Source organism: Megascapheus bottae, chromosome 11 (assembly GCF_031878675.1).
Source record: "Megascapheus bottae isolate mThoBot1 chromosome 11, mThoBot2.hap1, whole genome shotgun sequence".
NCBI classification, from domain to species: Eukaryota; Metazoa; Chordata; class Mammalia; order Rodentia; family Geomyidae; genus Megascapheus; species Megascapheus bottae.
Window position 1 is genome coordinate 56,366,281 of NC_143519.1, and position 20,278 is coordinate 56,386,558.

General features: G+C 41.0%; 2 protein-coding genes across 3 annotated transcripts in view; one reads left to right on the top strand and one right to left on the bottom strand.

The window, feature by feature from the left end:
* The window catches only part of Nek5 (NIMA related kinase 5), a 50,635-nt gene extending 42,557 nt beyond the window's left edge, over positions 1–8,078 (top strand). Inside the window, exons 19-22 of the mRNA XM_090342320.1 lie at positions 985–1,116; positions 2,003–2,134; positions 3,498–3,609; positions 7,148–8,078. Of these exons, the coding sequence (XP_090198446.1) occupies positions 985–1,116; positions 2,003–2,134; positions 3,498–3,609; positions 7,148–7,412 (641 nt within the window). The 3' untranslated portion in view covers positions 7,413–8,078. The remainder of the gene's footprint in view (positions 1–984; positions 1,117–2,002; positions 2,135–3,497; positions 3,610–7,147) is intronic.
* A 2,398-nt stretch (positions 8,079–10,476) lies between these two features.
* On the bottom strand, positions 10,477–20,148 carry Alg11 (ALG11 alpha-1,2-mannosyltransferase). Of its 2 annotated transcripts, none has more exons than XM_090342319.1 (4): positions 20,023–20,148; positions 15,274–15,504; positions 13,462–14,393; positions 10,477–11,052 (listed from the first exon to the last, which is right to left on the bottom strand). In XM_090342319.1, exons 1-4 carry the CDS (start codon positions 20,064–20,066, stop codon positions 10,781–10,783), a joined length of 1,479 nt encoding a protein of 492 aa, XP_090198445.1. In that variant the 5' UTR covers positions 20,067–20,148; the 3' UTR covers positions 10,477–10,780. The 2 variants fall into 2 exon arrangements, with proteins under 2 accessions (XP_090198445.1, XP_090198444.1); XM_090342318.1 differs by lacking the exon at positions 20,023–20,148 and adding an exon at positions 19,855–19,930.
* Between the last annotated feature and the right edge of the window lie 130 nt (positions 20,149–20,278).

Here is a 20,278-nt window from a genome sequence, read left to right on the forward strand (position 1 = left end):
CCTATCTTTATTTGTTTCCTATCATCTCAACAGGGTTGATGAAGCCTTCCAAAGCACCCATCTCCCCCTACACCAAGTGAGCATTTACCTACCGTCATGGCTCAGTTTCCCTTACTAGAGTACTCTTTGCCTCCTATCTTTCTGGAAACACCATTATTCAAGTGGCAAGGCATTTGATTGACTCTCTCCCTTGTGCTGCACATTGTGCATGGTGGTTAGGGAACTTGAGCATGTGACCTGGGACTGCTCTCCTCCATACCAAAAAGGTGTCAGAGCAAAGGAAAGGAGGCGTAAAACATGTCCAGAGACCTGTGGCATGGCTTAGTGCCTGCTAAGTAAATTCAAGGTTCTTGTTCTTAGCAAACCCCTGTACCAAAACAACAAAAACAAAAAAGCAAATAAAACAAAGCAAAAAACAGTTGGGCCCCAGTATGGTGAGATCTGAGAACCATGGCTCAAAGCCAATCCAGGAAGGAATGCCCTTGAGATTCTTATCTCCAGTTCACCACCAGAAAGCAGAAGTGGAGCTGTGGCTTAAGTGGTTGAACATCACGTCATCAGCCTTGAGTAAAAAAGCTAAGGTACAGCACCTAGGCCCCAGATCTGGCACAAAAACAAAAATACAAGAGAGAGAGAGAGAGACAGAGAGACAGAGACAGAGACAGAGACAAACAGCGATGGAGAGATAGACACAGACAGACACAGAGCTAGAGATAGTCAGAAACATACAAAGACAGAGACAGAGAGGGAATAGACTGTGTGTGAGTTCTCCCACATGCTTTAATGAATGTGTCTATTCATATCATTAATATTTCCTTCTCAGTCCATTAACTAAATGTTAGCAGCAAAAGTGCAGCAACTATGAGCCACCCCGTTCATTATTTCCTAGGCTTCAATCTTCAACTGCCTTGGTACTTGCACACTTTGGTTTGAAGCAGCTTGTCACACCCTGGCTGCTTTGGAGCTAACGAGTGATTCTCTTAGATACAGAGTGCTGCCGGCAGGCCGCCACAGCTGCCAACAACAGGAGGCAGTGGGATGTGAGAGCACCTGAGACTCTGCTGCAAATGATGGCAGCAGCCGATGTCAGCTCCACCTGCCCCACCATGCCCGATGGTGAGTCTGTCTGGTTAATGCCCATCGGCACCAAGGAAGATCAGAGCATGCAAACAGTTGTGTTAGCAGAGCTTACGCTGTTGGGATAGATTCCCTTTTGGGTTCAGTCTCTACAGATTTTGTTCCAAACACCTTGTAAGGGCATTTTTCTCCTCCACCCCTGGAGAGACTTGCCTGACAATGATCCCAAATAGCTGACTATACTTGCTGGGCAAAAGTAATGGAAGAAAAATCCAGAATGCTACTTTTTTTTGAAAGTGCTGGGAAAGCTAGGCACTGGTAGCTCATACTTGTAATTTAAGTCACTCAGAAGGTTGAGATCTGAAGATTGCAGTTGGAAGTCAGACAGAAAAGTCTGTGAGACTCCTATCTTCAATTAACCAGCGAAGAGAAGGAACTGGAGGGATGGATCAAATGGCAGAGCCTTGGGCCAAGCGGAAGAAAGAAGACCTAAATTCAAGTCCCATTATCAACACAAAATAAAGAAAAGAAATAAAATAAAGTGAGGGGGAAAGTACAAGGAAAGGCAATTAACTTGATATGCCCTCCATTGCCAGCTTAATAATTTCCTTGTAATTCTGTGGAAAGTTGTATTTTTCATCAGTAAGTTGAGCTTCCTTGCCTGGGCTGGCTTTGAACAGTGATCCTCAGATCTGAGCCTCCTGAGTAGCTAGGATCACAGTCATGAGCCACCAGCCCCCAGCAACATTTACTTATTTGCCAGTCCTGGGGCTTCAACTTAGGACCTGGGCACTGTCCTTGGGCTTTCTCAAGGCTAGCTCCCACTTCTGGCCTTTTCTGTGTATGTGGTACTGAGGAATCAATCCAGGGCTTCCAAACTCCTGGCCCCCATTTTTATTTTTAATAACAGAGTTTTCCTCTTCAGATGGCCAAGTGATTGTGATGGAAGGAGGTCCAGAAAACAGGAAGCAGTGGCAGCATGAAGCACCAGCAACTTTGATGGCTGTTTTGGCAGCAGCACATCTAAGTAGCTCATTTTCTGCCAATGAAGAATTGGGTATACTTATTTGTTCGTTAATTTCAAGCACACATTAATTACCACAGAAAAGAAATCCTGTACTCATTAGCAGTCACAATTGGTTGGTGCCTGGCAACCGGTAGACTGGATTTGCTTATTTTAGACATTCCATATACCTGGAACATGTGTAATTTTTGTAATTTTCTGCATCCTTCATTTCATGTAATGTTTTCAAGATACATTCACATTGCAACAAAGGTCAGAACTTCATTCCTCTTCTCTGAGTCCAAGTCTCATTAAACTGCCCAAACTAAGCATTAAAATAGCATTAAAATTCTTCTGCATTGTTGGGATTGCAGATGCATATCACCTGGCTTTCCTCCTCCTCCTCTACCTCCTCCTCTGCTCCTCTTCCTCCCCTTCCCTCTCTTTCTCCCCTCAGATGACTTTAAAAAAAAAAAATCAGTCCTGGGGCTTGAACTCAGGGCCTAGGCACTGTCCTTGAGCTATTGTGCTTGACTAGTGCTCTACTACTTGAGTCATAACTCCACTTGCGACTTTTTGTGGGTAAGAGTCTCACAGACATTACTCACCTGGCTGGTTTTGAACCATGATTCTCAAATCTCAGCCTCTGGAGTAGCTAGGATTATCAGGCCTGAGCTACCATGCCCGGCTATTTTTTATTTTTTGTAGGATTTTCATACTGTGATGATATAAGTTTCTTCTGTAAGACATAATGCATAGACTGTAAACATTTACATTTGCAATATATAGTTTTATTTTATATCATAAAAATATGTTATATATGAAGCATGAATTTATATGTATCTATTGCTTTGGTGTGGGATACTGAACCTAGGACCAAGCACATGCTAGCACACACTGCCACTAAACTACACTTGGGTGTTTTTCTTTTAATAGCTTATTGGTAGGCAGCAATAAATAACAGTTAAGACTGGAAATTATACTTAGATATGATGTGAATTCTGGCTTTAATTCTCTCAATAAGATAATCTAACCAATTTTATCTCTTATTGCTTCATTTGTAAAATCGTGTGTCTTGGGGCTTGAACCAAGGGCCTGGGCATTGTCTCTGAGCTTTTCTGCTCAAGGCTAGTATTCAATCATGTAGAGACCCACTTCTGGCTTTTTTGGTGGTTAATTGGAGATAAGACTCTCACAACTTTTCTGCATGGGCTGATTTTGAACCATGATCCTTATATGTCATTAGCTTTGTTGCTAGGATTACAGACATGAGACACCAGTGTTACTCTATTTTGGTGGAGATGATTAGAAGGTTTTGCTCTCATGGTTGCAATTCATGATAGGACTTTTAGTATATACTGCTCATCAGATGTCTAGGCAGGGTAGCTTTACTCTCATTTTGTTATTTCTTCAACAGTAGGGACATTAAAACAAGGTCTTCCTAAAGAAGATGAAGAGGAGGCAGAAATGACATCTGGCATTGAAGAGGACAAAGAACAACTGGAAGCAAGATCTGATGGTGATGACACGTAAGTAACTCGTTAGCAGATGCCTAAACAGAACCCTGGGCAACACTGAAAATGCTGTTATAGGATGGAAAAGTGGTTGAGGCCTAGCTAAGATTACATTTTCCTATTTGCATGGGCTCATTCCAGGACCTCCATTCTTCTCCTGACATTACCTTGTATATTTTCATTAGTGATATTCTGTCTAATTACTATGGTTTTATTCCAACTGATCACTGAGAGAGCTACAGCCCACACTTTCTCCTAGACTCCATGCTTTCCTTCAAAATGATCTTAGCTGCTGTTTTCCTTTGTGCAACACAGACATCTTTACATGCTTCTACAGTGTCATGAGAAACTTGGGTGAGATATTAATAGCAATGTTTGTTGATTAAATATGGCAATTGACAGCTTTGTGATAATAAATTATATATATCTGGAAACATGTACATAATATAGAATGTCCAACCCAACCTCCAATTTATATACATATATATGTATATATACTTAGCCTCAACTTTTTCCTTCCTTCCTTTCTTTGTGGTGAGATACTTAAAAGACTTTTAGCAGGTATTCCTCTTGTCTAACTGCAGCTTTGTACCTTTGATGGACATTCCCAATTTCTATTGTTGCCTCCCCATCCCTGGCAACCCCATCCTATTTTTCTCTACTTCTAAGATTTCCATTGTTTTAGATTCCAAATATGTGTTTTATTTGTTGTTTGTTTTGTTTTTGGTCCTCTGGGTTCATCCATCAGAAATGACACTTTGTTTATTTTGTGCTGGTACTGGGGCTTGAATTCAGACTGGCTGATGTCTCTTAGTTATTTTGCTCAAGGCTGGCATGGGCTTACTTTGGGGGACTTTTTGGGGCGTGAGTAATTAAGAGATAAATCTTATGGGCTTTCCTGCCAAGGTAGGCTTTGAATTCGATCATCAGATCTCAGTCTCCTAAATAGCTAGTATCTGGCTTTTTCCCTCTTTTTTAACACTGTGTTTTACTTTACTTATGTCTAAATAATGGTTATGCATTGATAACTGTTATGATCATGCTATACCTCAGCGGCAGAGCATTTGCAGGCATGCAGAAGGCCCAGAGTTTTATCACCAACACTAGAAAAGAAAGTTGTTCCTTGCTCAGGTTTCAGCTTCTTGAGTAGCTGGGATTACAGGTGTGAGCCATCTCCGACCAGCTTAGCTGAAGTTTTCAATGGCCTAATTCAATTATTTACTGCAGTTGCTATCTCACATAGTAGACTCTGGGTCTACTCAACTGCCTCTTTCACACCTATTAAGTCTTTGTATCCCCCTCCAATCAAGGCAGTTGAACCCCTGAAGCGTAAGAGTGTCTAAAAAAGTCCCAGTAATATTGGTTGTCTGTTCTGGTTCAAATTTCTGGGAGAAAAATTCTTCCTAGGAAATTTATAACCACGGATTTGACTTCACTTAAGTTTGGAGATTGAATTATAATATTTAGGTGGTTTAAATATACTTAACTTTGAGAAATTATCATTAAAATTTACATTGAAAGATAATAATACTCCTGTGATGGCTAGAAGAATTAATACAAACTACTCTGGAGTCAAAAGCAATGGATTTTACTAACACACTACTGAAATGAGCTCATATTTGAAAATTAAAACTAGATCTATCCAGTTCATACTGTCTCAAAACAAAGCAAAACAGCCAGACTCGTATATCATGCCTGTAATCCTAGCTACCTGACACGCTGAAATCAGGATCAAGGCTCAAAGTCAGTCCAGGGTGGAAAAATCTGACACTGTCATCTCCAGGTAACCAGCAAAAATGCCAGAGTGGAGGTGTGATATAAGTAGCTGAGCAAAAGTGTAAGGCCCTGAGTTCAAGCTCCTATACTGAGGGGAAAAAACCCTAGAGTCTACTATGAGAGAGACAGCAAATGCAGTAAGCAATTGAATTAGGCCATTAAAAACTTCAGATAAGCTGGCTGGAGGTGCTCACATCTGTGATCCTAGCTACTCAAGAAGCTGAGTTCTGAGGTTCAAGCAGGAAAGTCTGTGAGTCTCTGCTCTCCAATTAATCACCAAAAAGCTCAAAGTGGAGCTGTGGCTCAAGTGGTAGAGTACTAGCCTTGTGCTAAAAAAGTATAGAGGCAGTGTCCAGGACTCAGGACTGACAAAAACAAATTAAAACAAAAACCTTTCAGACAATACAACTAAACTATGAAGACTATAGTACTCTTTATCTAAAATCATTTAATTAACATAGTTAACATGGGTGATGGGGCTTGAACTTGGCCTGGGCACTGTCCCTGAGCTCTTCAGCTCAAGGCTACCGTCCTACCCTTGAGCCAAGCCCCACTTCTGTTTTCTAGAGGTTAATTGGAGATAAGAGTCTCAGGTCCTTTTGTGCCCAGGCTGGCTTTGAACCGTGATCCTCAGATCTCAGCCTCCGGAGTAGCTAGGATTACAGGCGTAAGCCACTGTGCTTGGCTCACAGTAAACTTTTTTGATAGACAGAGGAGACACTTAAAATACAAAAAGCATAGTGTATACACAAAGCAAAAAGGAGTTATCTGGGAGTCATGTTATTATAAAATATTATACACTAAATATAAGCGCATGTCCTAGTTTTCTTTTTCTTTCTGTTTGTGTGTATGCTAGTATTGGGTCTGAGCTTAGGGCCAAGGGGCTGCCCTCAGGTTTTTATGATCACCACCATTTAAAAACTGACCTCCACTTCTGATTTTTTGGAGGTTAACTGGAGATGTCTTATGAACTTCACTGCTCACACTGGCTTTGAATCATGATTCTCAGATTTTGGCCTCCTTACTAACTGGTATTATCAATGTGAGCCACTGGTGCCTGGTTTTCCCTTTGTTCTTATTTAGTGTAGATGGATAGTAATACTTACAATAAAGGTTTCTCCCAACTTGTAAGTGTATAGAAAAGCCAGACTGTTAATAATTTATTACTTGAGTAGAAATGCGACATTTGTGTGTGTGCCAGTACTGTGGGTTTGAACTCAGAGCCTCGTGCTGTCATTTGGCCATTTCTGTTCAAGTTTGGTGCTTGATCATTTGAGCCACACTTCCACTTCTGGCTTTTGGGTGGCTTAGGTTTACTTGGAGACAAAAGTTTCATGGAGCCATGAACCAGTGACTCATGCCTGTAATCCTAGCTACTCAGAAGGCTGAGATCTGAGGATAGAGGTTCAAAACCAGCCCAGGCAGAAAATTCTATTAAGACTCTTTGTCTTAATTAAGCAACAAAAAGCCAGGAGTAAAGTTACAGCTCAAGTAGTAGAGTGCTAGCCTTGAGGAAAAGCTCACAGACAGTATCTTGGCCCTGACTTCAAGCCCCAGGAGTAGCAATTGTGTGCACACACAAAAGTCTCATGTACTTTCCTGCCAGAGCTGGTTTTGAGTGGTGATCCTCAGATCTCAGACTCCTGAATAGCTAGGATTACAGGAATGAGTCACAAACACTTGCTGAAATGCAACTTTCATTAGGTTAGGGAATGATAAAGGAAATAAATGTTCATATTAATGATTTCATAACCTTATATTCATTTTGCCATTTCAGAAATTTTGAAGAATCTGAAGATGAGCTGAGAAATGAAGTAATAGAATCCCTAGAAAATCTTGCTTCTTCTAAAGAAGAAGAAAAGGAAGAGGCTTCCATCTTCTCTAAAGATGCTGAAAAGCCAGAAGAAAAAGAGAGGATAAACGTCACAAAATTTGAAGAACCAAATGAGGCCTTGGAGGTGGCTAACAGTCCCTTTATTGACCCAGTTTGTTTTACTGATGATGACCAAGGACTAAGAAACAATCAAAACATACAAGTGTGATTACTGAGATTTGTTTTTAATTGGACTAGGATCACTGGACTTTTTGGGCATTTTGTTTTGTTTCTTTGAGTCTTTGCTCTTAAGACAAGGTCTCACTATGTCACTCAGTGGGCTAGAATTCACTATTAGTGTAGGCTGGCCTCAAACTTGGGATCCTTCTGTCCCTACCTCCAGAGAAATGAGATTACAGGCATCCACACTGTACCCGGCTCCCACCAACATCTTCTTATTAAGAATAAGAAATACCTATTCCCTAAAGGGCCTGTTTTAGGTACAAGTAAAAAGAAAATTATTTGTAAGAGTTTTTCAGTGATCATCTCTAGGACTTGATTTTTCTTTCAAGTTAGATAATCGGACTCTCTTTTAAAAGGATGGCTTTAGATTTAGGGTAGGGTAAAAGGGTTGACGTCAGAGCAATGGGAGAGATTGGGTAAATGACAGAAACTTGCAATAACTTCTTGAAGTTATGTAACAGAAATAATTTTCCCGTTATCCTCATTGAAAGATTTAGCACAGACCTACTCTCATTTATTCATTCATAACAAAGTCCTGGAGTCTAGGATATATTTACATAAACACCAACATTCTGAAAGCACTGATAATAACACTTGTCTTTATTTTATAATTTTGCCTGGAAGATGATCATGTAAAATATTTTGGAAATTATTAAAAATAAAGAAAGGGGCAGGAGATGTAGATAGGGGTAGAATGTATGTTTAGCAAACATCGAAGTATTAGATCCAACCCAAAGTACTATTACAGAAAATGTCATACCGCCAAAGCAATAATTTTTAAGAAAGTCTATGAAACCTATCAACCACTACAAACAAGATAGATTCCCTTTTCCCTCTATGCGCTTTCTTTCTTAAAGAATTAAAAAAGCATTCTTGCCAGATGCTAGTGGCTTATGCCTATAATCCTGTCTACGTGGAGGGCTGAACTCCAAGGACTACTGCTCAAAGCCAGTCTGGTCAGAAGTCTCTATGACATTTATCTCCAATTAACCAGGAAAAAAATCCAGAAGTGAAACAACAACAAAAAAAAAGCCAAGCAGGTACACAAGGCCCTAAGTACAATCCCCATACCAGTCCCTCCACATTTCTTGGCGGGTAGAACTATTGGGAGACTTCATGAAGAGATTATTGTACAAAGAACACGTAGCATGTACTTTACAGTTAAAATATAATTTTACATGGGGGAATGTGAACTTTCTTTGCTGTTGGTGTGGTTGGACTACTGAAGAGTTAAGCCTTAGCAAAGTCAAGAGTCAACCAGACAGACAGTAATTGATATACTGTTTGACATTTTTCACAGTACCAGTAATTCAACAAACAAACTAAAATACATGTAAGTACCACATTAGGAACACTGGAAATGAGCATATATACAAATCATACTTAATAAGTATGCTTTTGAAAAAAAAAAGCTTCAATATGTTTGAAGGAATCTTCTTCTTTTGCTACATCTTCTACTTGCTCATTTCAGTTTCTTCCTTTTTAGTCACATAGTTTTTTTTTTTGGGTGTGTGTGTGTGTGTGTGTGTGTGTGTGTGTGTGTGTGTGTAGATATATAGGTTGTATGGGCTGTAACATGGATCTGACCTCAAAGACTAGCATAGATTAAGAAAGAACACCGTGCCCAGAAGCAAAACACCACGTCATAATCCTGAATCCTGATGCTGTCATTAAACAAGCTTGTACCATTGAAGGAGTCCACTGTCCCTAACTCAGGTATAAATCAGACTGCTGAAGGGGTGCCAATTCAATGAACAAGGATAAATGCAGAAAATATACTGAAAGCTGTGAGTCTTTATAGCCATTATCTGTACACACATAATCATTGGTAAAGACAGGATTACAGAAGCATTTACTCTAAGGTTTGGAATTTTCAAAGTAGGTTTACACACTACCCATCTCAGTATTACCACTCTAAAATTCAGTGAGGATGGGCATTAACACATCCAGATCACAGGAGAAGACTCGGAAAGTAAGGAGCAGCTTTAGTTCGAGAAGATCAAATGTTGGGAAAGGATGAAATGGATATCTGCTGGATATTCTAGGGTTTGAACTTAGGACCTTGCACTTGTCTCAAACCATCCAGTGTTCTTTTCAAAGGCTAGTTTGCCATCTAACAATAGATAGTTTGGGTCATATAAAATGTGAGGCTAGTTCACTTTATCTTATAATTAAGCCAGATAAACAGATTTCTTGACATTCTTTTGAATGACTTAGGTGGATGAATTAGGTTGGAGCTATTACAGATAATGGGAGACCCATTCAAATGTGTTGTGATAGCAAGAAGCAATTTTTATAAAAAACTTAGTTATGGCAAGCTTTGTTGGTGGTATCTTAACCTCAACATGCCTACACATACACATGAAGCAATCAATACATTGCATGTGCTTTGGGAACATGATTAAATACACCTACACAGTTGCTTAGGAAAACCATTAGGGGTCTAGGAGCGTGGCCTAGTGGTACAGTGCTTGCCTAGCATACGCAAAGCTCTGGGTTTGATCCTTTGGTATCACATACACAGAAAAAGCCAGAAATGGTGCTGTGGCTCAGTGGTAGAGCGCTAGTCTTGAGAAAGCCCAAGGACAGTGCTCAGGCCCTAAGTTCAAGCCCCAGAACTAGCAAAACAAAGCAAAACCAAAAAAATCATTAGGTACATTGAAAAAGGTCACCCATGAAGGTATTTAGAATTAAATGTAGCATAAATTTGGAGTTGGGGATGTAGCTCAGTAGAACATCTGCCTAGCAAAGCCTGGAGTATAATCCCTAACAACTCCCTGATCCAGAAAGGATTTGCGTTTCAAAATGTCAGAATAATTCTAAAGTGCTAGCTGCATTTTATCAATCATCCATTTTTCTTTTAGCATTTCCTTCTATTCTAAAAGGAAATTTTCAGCTGGGAGTATAGCTCAGAGGTAGAGCTTGTCCTCTGCCTATGTAAGGTCTTGGGTTTGACTCCTAATAATTCAAAACAACAATAAATAAATTTTAAAAATACACATTTTTTTCTGTTCTTTTAAGTGATTTAAAAAACACGACCACATACTAAATTGTTGTATTAGGCTACATGAGTACTTTTTACATTTAGGTAATTTGACCTTTTTCCAATGACAAATACTTTTTCTATATGTACATAATTCTGAGAACACTGCTCAGGCTTACTGGATTCTAACCAGGAATAAGTTTAGAAAAGTATTTGCAGATGAAGGGATGTTTAACAGTTTTATTTTAAGCTTTGGTGCTGGGGATTGAACCCAGGGCCTCATCTATATGGAGCATGTGCTGTAACACTGAGCTATACCTCCAAATCCAACTATTTAATATAAAATACCTTTCATATAGACAGATCTGGCATTATTTAAATAACTTCTCCACAGATGACAGGAATGTCACTTCAAACTCTTGATCAGAGAATTTGCCTACAGATGCTCGAGCGTTTTTTCTGATCTGGAGTCTCTTTTCTTCAGATAAGGAGAGAATATGAGCCATTGTCTCAGCGTAGCCATCCTCAGTCTCAGCCAGAAATCCAGTTATATCTCCTTCATGAGGAACAACAATGTCTAGCTTTGGACCCCCTGAGTTGTGCGCGAGGATAATTGTGCCAGCTGCCATACACTCCACAACTCCTGGGAAAGAAGAAAAAAAAAACAAAAAAAAGCACAGTAGGTCCTTCTATCATCAATGTGTTAAAAAAATACAACAATGAGCAAAAACCTTCAAAGTTTTAGACTCTTCAAACTGTATTGGGACAGATCTTAGGAAACAGCTGTAAAATGAACTGTTTAAAGTCATTCTATTCAGCTGGACAATGGTGGCTCATACCTATAATCCTAGCTATTCAGGAACCTGGGATCTGAGGACCATGGTGCAAAGCCAGCTCAGGAGAGTCCCAGAGACTTATAAAAACTGCAAGAGGAGCTATGGCTCAAGTAGTACAGTGCTAGCCTTGGGACAGGCCCCAGTTAGGCACAAAACCCCACAAAATTTCATTTTTCCCCCCTGGTTGATCTGGCCCTCACTGGCACTGTTTTCTTTTTTATTGTACTGTCCAGAGGGGTTACAGTTATATTCGCCACATTGATACCCCTTTCTCATGTTTTTGTCCCCATTTCCTTTCCTCCACCTCTCCCAATCATCTTCCTTTTGCTATTTCAAATAAACAAACTTATATACAATATAGCAGGTAACAAAGTCAGATACAGTAACAATATGAGGTTAACCAAAGGGCAACAAAAGAGAAGAGAAATATAGTACATTAAGAACAACAATCACACAAGATAAAGCTCTTGTTTTCATATCCTGGAGATCAAATCTTCCTGTTCAGGCTCTGGCTGTGTGAACTCTAAGTCCCTTGAATGGAGTTGTTGGTGCTTCTTTAGTCATACTTGTCACAGTGCTGTCCCCCAACTTGCTGGCTAACTTCTAATTATTGTTTGTGACTTACCTTGAGTGTTCTGGGAGTGCTGAACTTTCCTTAGACAGCACTGGCTCATGCCCAGCAAATACTAGTGGAACATGTTGTAACCACGGAAAGGCTGGGCAGCTTCTGAAGGGAAGAGTCACTTCCCAGCCCCCTCGAGTGCCTGGTCTGGGGCGAGTACAGAGTAAATGTCAGAAGACCCCAGGCAGAAAGCTGGGCCAATGACTTCTTGCATTTCTGGACTTAATATTTTGCTACTAACTGGGGATTTTAAACATAAGAAATTACAGTGTTAAGCCAGGGGGCAGTGGCTTATGCCTGTAACCCTAGCTAGTCAGGAGGCTGAGATATGAGGATCAAGGTTCAAAGCCAGCCTGGGCATTAAACTCTTATCTCCAATTAACTACTAGAAAATGGGAAGGAGGGCTGAGGCTCAAGGGGTAGGGCAGTAACCTTGAGTTGAAGAGCTCAGGGACAGCACCCAGGCCCAGAGTTCAAGCCCCATGCCCCCCCTCCCCGCCCCGCAAAAAAAAATTGTAGTGTTAGTATAGGAAACTCCACTAATGCTTTCCTATAAATAGGAGACTGAGGCACAAAACAAACACTTGAAAAATACATGTTACCAAATGACACCAAACAGCACTTGACTTTACACTGAAATGTATGCTGAACCCAAGGTTAGAATAGAAATAACAGCTTGAATAGTGAGACAAAACAAAGGGTAAAGAGACTAAAATTGAGCCCTGATAGGATCTGGCAGAAAGGTGGGGTGAGGCCATTTCAATAATGAGCAAAGAACTAACAAAGAACTTGAAGGAGAATTGGTGAGGGAAGCTGATCTGGAGACTGTGTCATCTTCCCCTGCACAAATAAAAATGCTCAAACCTGAGCAAACCCATCAAAATACCTCTGCTTATATCCCATCCAGAGATTCCAATTTAGTCCTTCAGCACGATTTAGGGAAGGGCCTAAGGAGCTGTACCAGGACACAGGTGAGTTGAGATGAGGAGAGAAGGCTGGTAGAGCACAGCACTTGACTAATGTGTGCAAGACTGAGTTTGAGCCCTAGAATCCCCCTCCCCCCCCAAAAAAAAAGAGTGAGGTAGATGGGTGGGAAGAGAAAACCTGGAAGTCAGTTGTTATGCAGTTAGAAGCCAGACCCCCCCACTTCCGTTGTGACTGAAGTTTCTAGACCTCTCTATGCTTGGGTTTCCATATCTAAATACGGGTGTAACAATAATACCTATCAATCAAATAGGGATTTAGTCAGAGTTAAACTAGATGGTATTTGTAACCTCAGCTTAGTAACCTCCAATATATTAAATGGTAGTCCATAAGTACTATTTGTGTATGTATACATGTGCATGGGTATGTATTTCTGGGAACAGAATCTAGGATCTGGTACATGCTAGGTAAGGTATATGGTACCACTAAGCCATACCCAAGCCCAAGTATTTTTAACTACTATCTTAAAGGGTCTGAAACTAAGAAAGCACACTTGGTAGATTAGGCACAGAGAATCAGGATTTCATGTAGACTTCTGGAGTATGATCAATTTATCATAAACCTAAAGTAGTACATCTTGCAACCTTAAACAAGTTAAGGACAAACTCACCAATCCCAAAATGCTCATTCCTCATGGTGTGCAGACCAATCGTTGCTTCAGACAAGTAATTCTTTAACTCCTCAAATGGAATGTTTATTTTAAATTCCACGTCTTCCTGAACCCCTAAATCCTCTGACAGCCTTCTCAGTTGGTTTACCCTGAATTCATCTTCTTTGTTACGGCAGCCTCCAATGAGGATAAGTTTAAGTGGAGAGTGTGGCTCAGCAGCCTTCTTATCCAGCAATTTAGCAAAGGCTCTGATCTGCAAAGGGTGATTCTTTTCAGGCCTGAACTGGCCAATGGAAACCAGTAAATGTTCTGGGGTTGTCTGCTTCTCATGTAAGGGAATGTCCAGAAATGTCTGTACATCACAAGGTGGATAAACAATGTCAGTGCAATGCCCAATCTTCCAGAGGGCAAGAATATGGTTTAGTGTCCAAGAAGAATTCACCATGACCACATCACTGCACGAACCAACCATCCCATAAATAAAGGCAAACAAATAGTAGTAGATGAGTTTTACTTTGCTGAGAAAAGGATTCCTAGTAATGAAAGCTGCATTATTAAAGCCAGCACTTTGATTCTTAACCACAGACAGCATGTCAGTGCTGATAGTGGGGTAATGAACATAGCTTCCAACTCGGCAGCCTCCCACATACTTAAACAGAGGGAGTGTGAATGCATAGCCCATGGAATCAATGTAAACATCAGGAACATACTGCATCAGTGCCTCCCAGCCAAGAAAAATGGAGCCAAGACTTTGGCCCAAGAGTGTGAAGTGAGGGTAGCGTGAATCTTCCACAAGGTAGCGTTTCTTTAGGAATATAAACTGCACTGGATGCATTAATCTGATGTTAAATCTTCTGAAAGCACCTTCTAGTATTTGTTGACCAGTGACATTAACATCACCAGTATAAACAATATATACTGCCTCAGGATACCTAAAATAGAATATGATAGATAAGAATCCCATTAGTTTAGGTTAAAATCAAACAAACAGTTGTAGAGAGTTATCTCATAATCATGAACAAGCTTATGTTTTCCAATGATTTTCATCATTTCGCACTTTCTAGAATTTTCCTGTTGCCCAGGAACAAAAACGTTAGTCCTTCAAATGAGATGTTTTATGTTGAAATCTAACCTCCGATATAGTACCAGCTGAGTGCTGGTGGCTCGTGACTGTAATCCTAACTATTCAGGGGCTGAGATCTGAGGATCTGAAACTAGTCTTGGCAGGAAAGTCTATGAGACCCTTATCTCTAGTTAATCACCAAAAAAAAGCCAGAAGAAATGGCATTGTGACTCAAATGATAAAGCACCAGCCTTGAGTAAAAAAGTTAAAGGATGGTGTCCAGAGCAGAGACTCATCACTAGCCACAAAGAAGCAGGAAGTGCTGCTATAATAGCTCACATGGTACAGTAGGTACAGTACCAGTACTGAGCAAAAAATTCTAAGAGACAGTAGACAAGACCTGAGTTCAAACTCTAGTGCTGGGGCAAAAAGGGGGGGGGGTGGTTTAAGAGGATATTCTTAAAAGAGACTAATGGGATAACTGCCCCCCTTTTCTGGTGCTGGGGATTCAATACAGGGCCTTATGCATGTTCAGCACATACTTTCCCACTGAGCACCCTCCAAGTCTCCTAATGTCTTCATAAAGGGGGTGTAATGGGTGCTCTTGCCCCTTTTGCCACATGTGGATACAGCAGGAATACCTACGAAGAAGCAGAATGTGCCTCTCACCAGATCACAGAGCTGCATTTAGGTTATGATTACTTCTAAAGACAGTAATATAGCAAATGAGCTTAGAGATGCATACCTACTTTTTCTGAAGGGCTCTCAAGGCACACCATAAAACTCTTTCTCCTCCACCACCAGCATTGCAATATGGATGAAAAAATGCAATTGTCATCTGCTTCCTCCCACTTTTGCTGGTTGACAAGGACATTTTCTTCCTTTGTAGCATCAGTCTGATTCCACAAAGGACCAGGACTAAACATACACATAAAGTTCCACATACAATTAGTCCTGGGAAGAACAATGAGTAAAAAAACCTGAAAATAAGAAGGAAAGTTCAAAACCAATCAGATGCTCATTAAGAAAAAACAAACAACACATAAGTTAAAGTCTAGTTTACATACTTAGCTTATGTATAGTAGCAAAGAGAATTTTTGTAGTCTGCAAGATTGTTATTATTATTATTTGTAGGTCATGGGGCTTGAACTCTGGGCCTGGGTGCTGTCCCTGAGCTCTTCAGTTCAAGTCTACCAACCTACCCTTGAGTCAAGCCCCAGTTCCCATTTTCTAGAGGTTAATTGGAGATAAGAGTCTCAGGTCCTTTTGTGCCCTGGCTGGCTCTGAACCATGATCCTCAGATCTTAGCCTCCTGAGTGGCTAGGATACAGCCATGAGCCACCATCCATGCCCAGCTAGTCTGCAAGATTATTAACACCTCCTCCCCCCCTTTTTTCTTTCTTTCTTTCCTTCCTTCCTTCCTTCCTTCCTTCCTTCCTTCCTTCTTTCTTTCTTTCTTTCTTTCTTTCTTTCTTTCTTTCTGACAGCAATGGGGCTTGAACTCTGGGCTTGAGCCCTGTCCTTGGACTTTCTCAAGGCTAGCGCTCTACCACTTGAAACACAGCATCACTTTCAGCTTTTCCTATGTATGTGGTACCAAGGAATTGAACCTGGGTCTTCATGAATGCTAGGCAAGTGTTCTACCACTAGGCCAAACTTCCAGCCTCTCTTTTCTTTCTTTTTGTGATCCTTGGGACCAAACCGAGGGCCTTATACATGTTAGGCAAGAGCTAGACTACTGGGCTATATCTCTTGCCCACTAATAGTTAATGTTCTTGTGTGTGTGTGCCAGTTCTGCAGTCCTAGGGCTTTAACTCATGGCCTGGGCACTACCCCTGAGTGTTTTTGCTCAATACTAGCACTTGAGCCACAGCTCTATTTCTGGCATTTTAGTGGAGATAAAAGTCTTACTTTTCTGCCCAGACTAGCTTCTAACCATGATCCTCATATCTCAGCCTCCTGGGTAGCTAGGATTACAGGTGGGTGAGCCACTGGTGCCCACTGATAGTTAATTTTTACGTACTTATCCCAATATTTTTTTTTTGCTTATTTTTATATAGGAGTTTGGACTCAGGGTCTCAATGTGTGCTAGCCAAGTATGCTACCTCTATCCCTATATCCTATGCTGTTTTTTGCTTTAGTTACTTTCGATAAGGTTTTGGCTTTGTCATAATCACTATTGATAACATGCATTATTGTTACTACTATTATTTTTATTTTGGCCTGGGGGTTTGTCTAGGGCTGTGATCCTCCTGATCTCCGCTAGTAAGTGGGATTTCAACCTTGATCACAGGAATTTTTAATTCTGACTTGCTTTAGCTCTGCAAGATGGTTAAAGACATTATGAGTCTAATAGTTTGGCATCTATACCTTGCTTTGTGCTAAGGTAAATTTCCACATAGAGAAAAGATCAATTTTACCAGAACATCATTGTATAAAATAGCCTGACCTCGAAGACTCACTGAAACTCTTGGACCTGCCTGAGTCCATGAACCACACCTTGAGAACCATCTTCTCATAAGAGGTGCAGACTGACAAGAGCGTCAAGATTTGCCATTTATTTAGCATTTTGCATGAGTTCATAAAAGCAACGCTACATATGGCAGTTTGGTTTCTCAGGGCAAGCTTTCAAAAAGCCTGTTATTTAAAAAGGAGATGACTCAGAGAATCTCAAGACTTTTTTTTCCCTCCTGGTCATAGGGTTGTCTGGGTCTGGGTGTTGTCTCTGAGCTCTTCAGCTCAAGGCTAACGCTCTAGCCTTTGAACCACAGCACCACTTACAGTTTTCTGGTGGTTAATTTGATAAGAGTCTCACGGACTTTTGTACCCAGGCTGGCTTTGAACCACAATCCTCAGATCTCAGGCTCTTGAGTAGCTAGGATTACAGGCGTGATCCGCAGCCAGCTTTGGAGACTTACAAAACAATCTCTTCAGATGGTTCATGTAAAAAAATTTATGTGGTAGGCTTTTCAAATTGAATTATTTAACTTTCTTGTCTAACACTGGGACTCAAACTCTGTACTTGATACTTTGTCTAGTGCTCTACCACACCTCCAACCCAAAACTAATTACCTTCAAATCAGAAAAAAAATCACATTACTAACTAAAGTTAAATCTACTGTTGAGCCTAATTACAAAGATATACTTGGGGTGGGGAGTTTGGCCTAGTGGTAGAGTGCCTACCTAGCAAGCATGAAAACCTAGGTTCCATTCCTCGGTACCACATACATAGAAAAAGCCAGAAATGGTGCTGTAGCTCAACTGGTGGAGCTCTACCTTTGAGAAAGTCCAAGGACAGTGCTCAGGCCCTGAGCTCTAAGCTGCGGGACTGGCCAAAAAAAAGTATACTTACAGGTTCTGCACATTCATTTATTAAACACCTTATAGTACTTGTCCACCAGAATTTGTTCAAACACAACAAAAATGATATGTTGTATTAAAAAAAAAATGGTAGCCTGCCGCATGTGGTGGCTCATGCCTGTAATCCTAGCTACTCAGGAGGCTAAGATCTGAGGATCAAGGTTCAGAGCCAGCCGGGGCACAAAGGGACCTGAGACTCTTATTGTCAATTAGCCTCTAGAAAACAGGAAGGGTAGGGCCTTGATCTGAAGAGCTCAGGGGCAATGCCCAGGCCAAGGGGTAGGGTGGTAACTTGAGCTGAAGAGCAGAGCACCCAAAGCACCCAGATCTGAGTTCAAGCCCCATGACCCACAAAAAATAAAAAAAAGGACCTGATACTTTTATCTCCAATTTACCTCTAGGAAATGGGAAGTGGTGTTGTGACTCAAGGGGTAGGGTGGTAGCCTTGAACTGAAGAGCTCAAGGACATCGTCCAGGCCTAAGAGTTCAAGCCTCATGACCTACAAAAATAAATAAATATTATCCATGCATTCCTGCAATCCCAGCAACTAAGAGGCAGGAAAAAAAGGTCAGCCTAAACTACAAAGTGAGACTACTTCAACAAACAAATGAACGAAGTTTGGGAGATAGCCAGTGGTACAATGTTTGCCTAGTATGTGCCTGGCCAAGAGTTCAGTTTCTAGCACTGCCATCCCCCCACCCCATACATTTAAACAGAAAACTTAAAAAACTTGTAACTGTAATCAGCAGTGAGTCGCTCTTTCAACAAACAGCAAATACAATGTACAGAGCACTAAGTTAGGAATATCCCGTATGTCAGGTTGAAAAGAACAGACTGTTCCACCCAGTGTTTTAATATTCATTATTGAACTTGAAGTAGAGGGGATAAAAATAACAAAAACCTCAATTTGGATGGAAGTCCTAATCTGGCTTGTTATTCAGGAAGTTATTGTGCTAATTATAAAATTTCAACCTGTAAAAGTTCATGCCTAGACTCCTAGCTACTCAGGAGGCTGAGATTTGAGAAGCATAGTTTGAAGCCGGCCCAGCCAGACTCTCGGATCTCCAATTATACAGAAAAAGCCAGAACTGGGCCAGGGTTTGCATAGTAGAGTACCAAATGTAGGAAGAATTTGAGGTCCTGAGTTCAAGTCCCAGTACTGGCCCACAGAATTTTTTTCAACTTGAATTAAAATATATGGGTGTTAAGAAGACAGAAAACAAAAACTAGGTAAGTGGAGCTGAGCATAATGACACATGCAGTAATTCAAGCAACAGAAGGAGGAGTAGGTCGAAGGATCCTGAGTTGGAGGCCAGATTGGGCTACATAGCAAGGCTGTCTCAAAAAAATAAAAACAACAAAGCCAAACCAAAGAAGCCAGGAAGCTAGAATATTAATGTTATTCAATTTTATCAGTGGGAAAAAGCATTTGAAATAATTTCACAACAAAGGTTAGAAAAGTCATTGCTTTCCCACCAAAACGTTGGAAGCTGCTATCACCAGATGGAAGCATTCTTGGCGGATTTTCCTTTTATTTATCTATGTTGTAACTTTTCTAGAAGAAATGATGTATTATGTAGGTGACTTTTTTTTTTTTAAAAAAAGGAAGGCAATAATTGATAACAACTTTTACATCAATGAGAAAATAAAGTAGTGGCTCATCAAGATGCCCAGAACATACATGTTATAATAAAGTGACAAGCATGAACAAAAGCAGCATGGGTGAGTTAAACAAAAAGCTCCGAGTCCGGAAGGAAGAAGCAGTTTCTTAGCCGAAGACAGAGGCATCAGAGATTGGAAAAAACCAGTCGTAACTCCATCAGAAAGGGAAACGAGAAAGGAATATGAGGAATTTATGAGGGACTAACTGGACTGCAGAAATCAAGCAGGGAACCCTCGCTAGCCAGCAGAAAGACAAGCGAAAAAAGGGGGGTAAACGGAGTCCAAGACCTAGCGGTCCCCCACCTACCTGGAAGACCCCCAAGGGAGAAGCAGGCCTTCCCACCTGGCCGGATCCACTCTCCTAAAAATCATAACAACGAAGGACATTCCCATGCAAGCTTTAGCTACACTGGACAGGAAATGACCACCCAAAAAAGCAGGTCAGCGCTGCGAATCCACGCCCCTGCCTACTCACCGCAGTAACTCGCACAAGCACCAGCTCCCAGTGGTAGCCGCCATCTTCAATCGACCCCGGAACTCAGGAAGCGCTTGGCCGTTCCTCTTCTCTATTGGCTCCTGAGGAGATAACGGCGTGCTATCCCCGCCCTCACGGACCTATTTACTTTGCGATTGGTTCCTGGCAGCAGCTTCCCACGGCCTTTCAGCCAATGGGATCTACCGAGGCGTAGACAAACTTTCCGGCAGGCCGCACACGGGTCCCGCCCCCCCCG

Excerpts from the sequence above, each read along its gene's own strand:
- Alg11 (XM_090342318.1), bottom strand. The coding sequence starts at position 19,919 with ATGATTTTTAGGAGAGTGGATCCGGCCAGGTGGGAAGGCCTGCTTCTC. Across the intron at positions 15,505-19,854 it reads CTCCCTTGGGGGTCTTCCAG|GTTTTTTTACTCATTGTTCT; the intron begins GTAGGTGGGGGA and ends TCTTATTTTCAG. Across the intron at positions 11,053-13,461 it reads GAATGAGCATTTTGGGATTG|GAGTTGTGGAGTGTATGGCA; the intron begins GTGAGTTTGTCC and ends CTTCTTTCCCAG.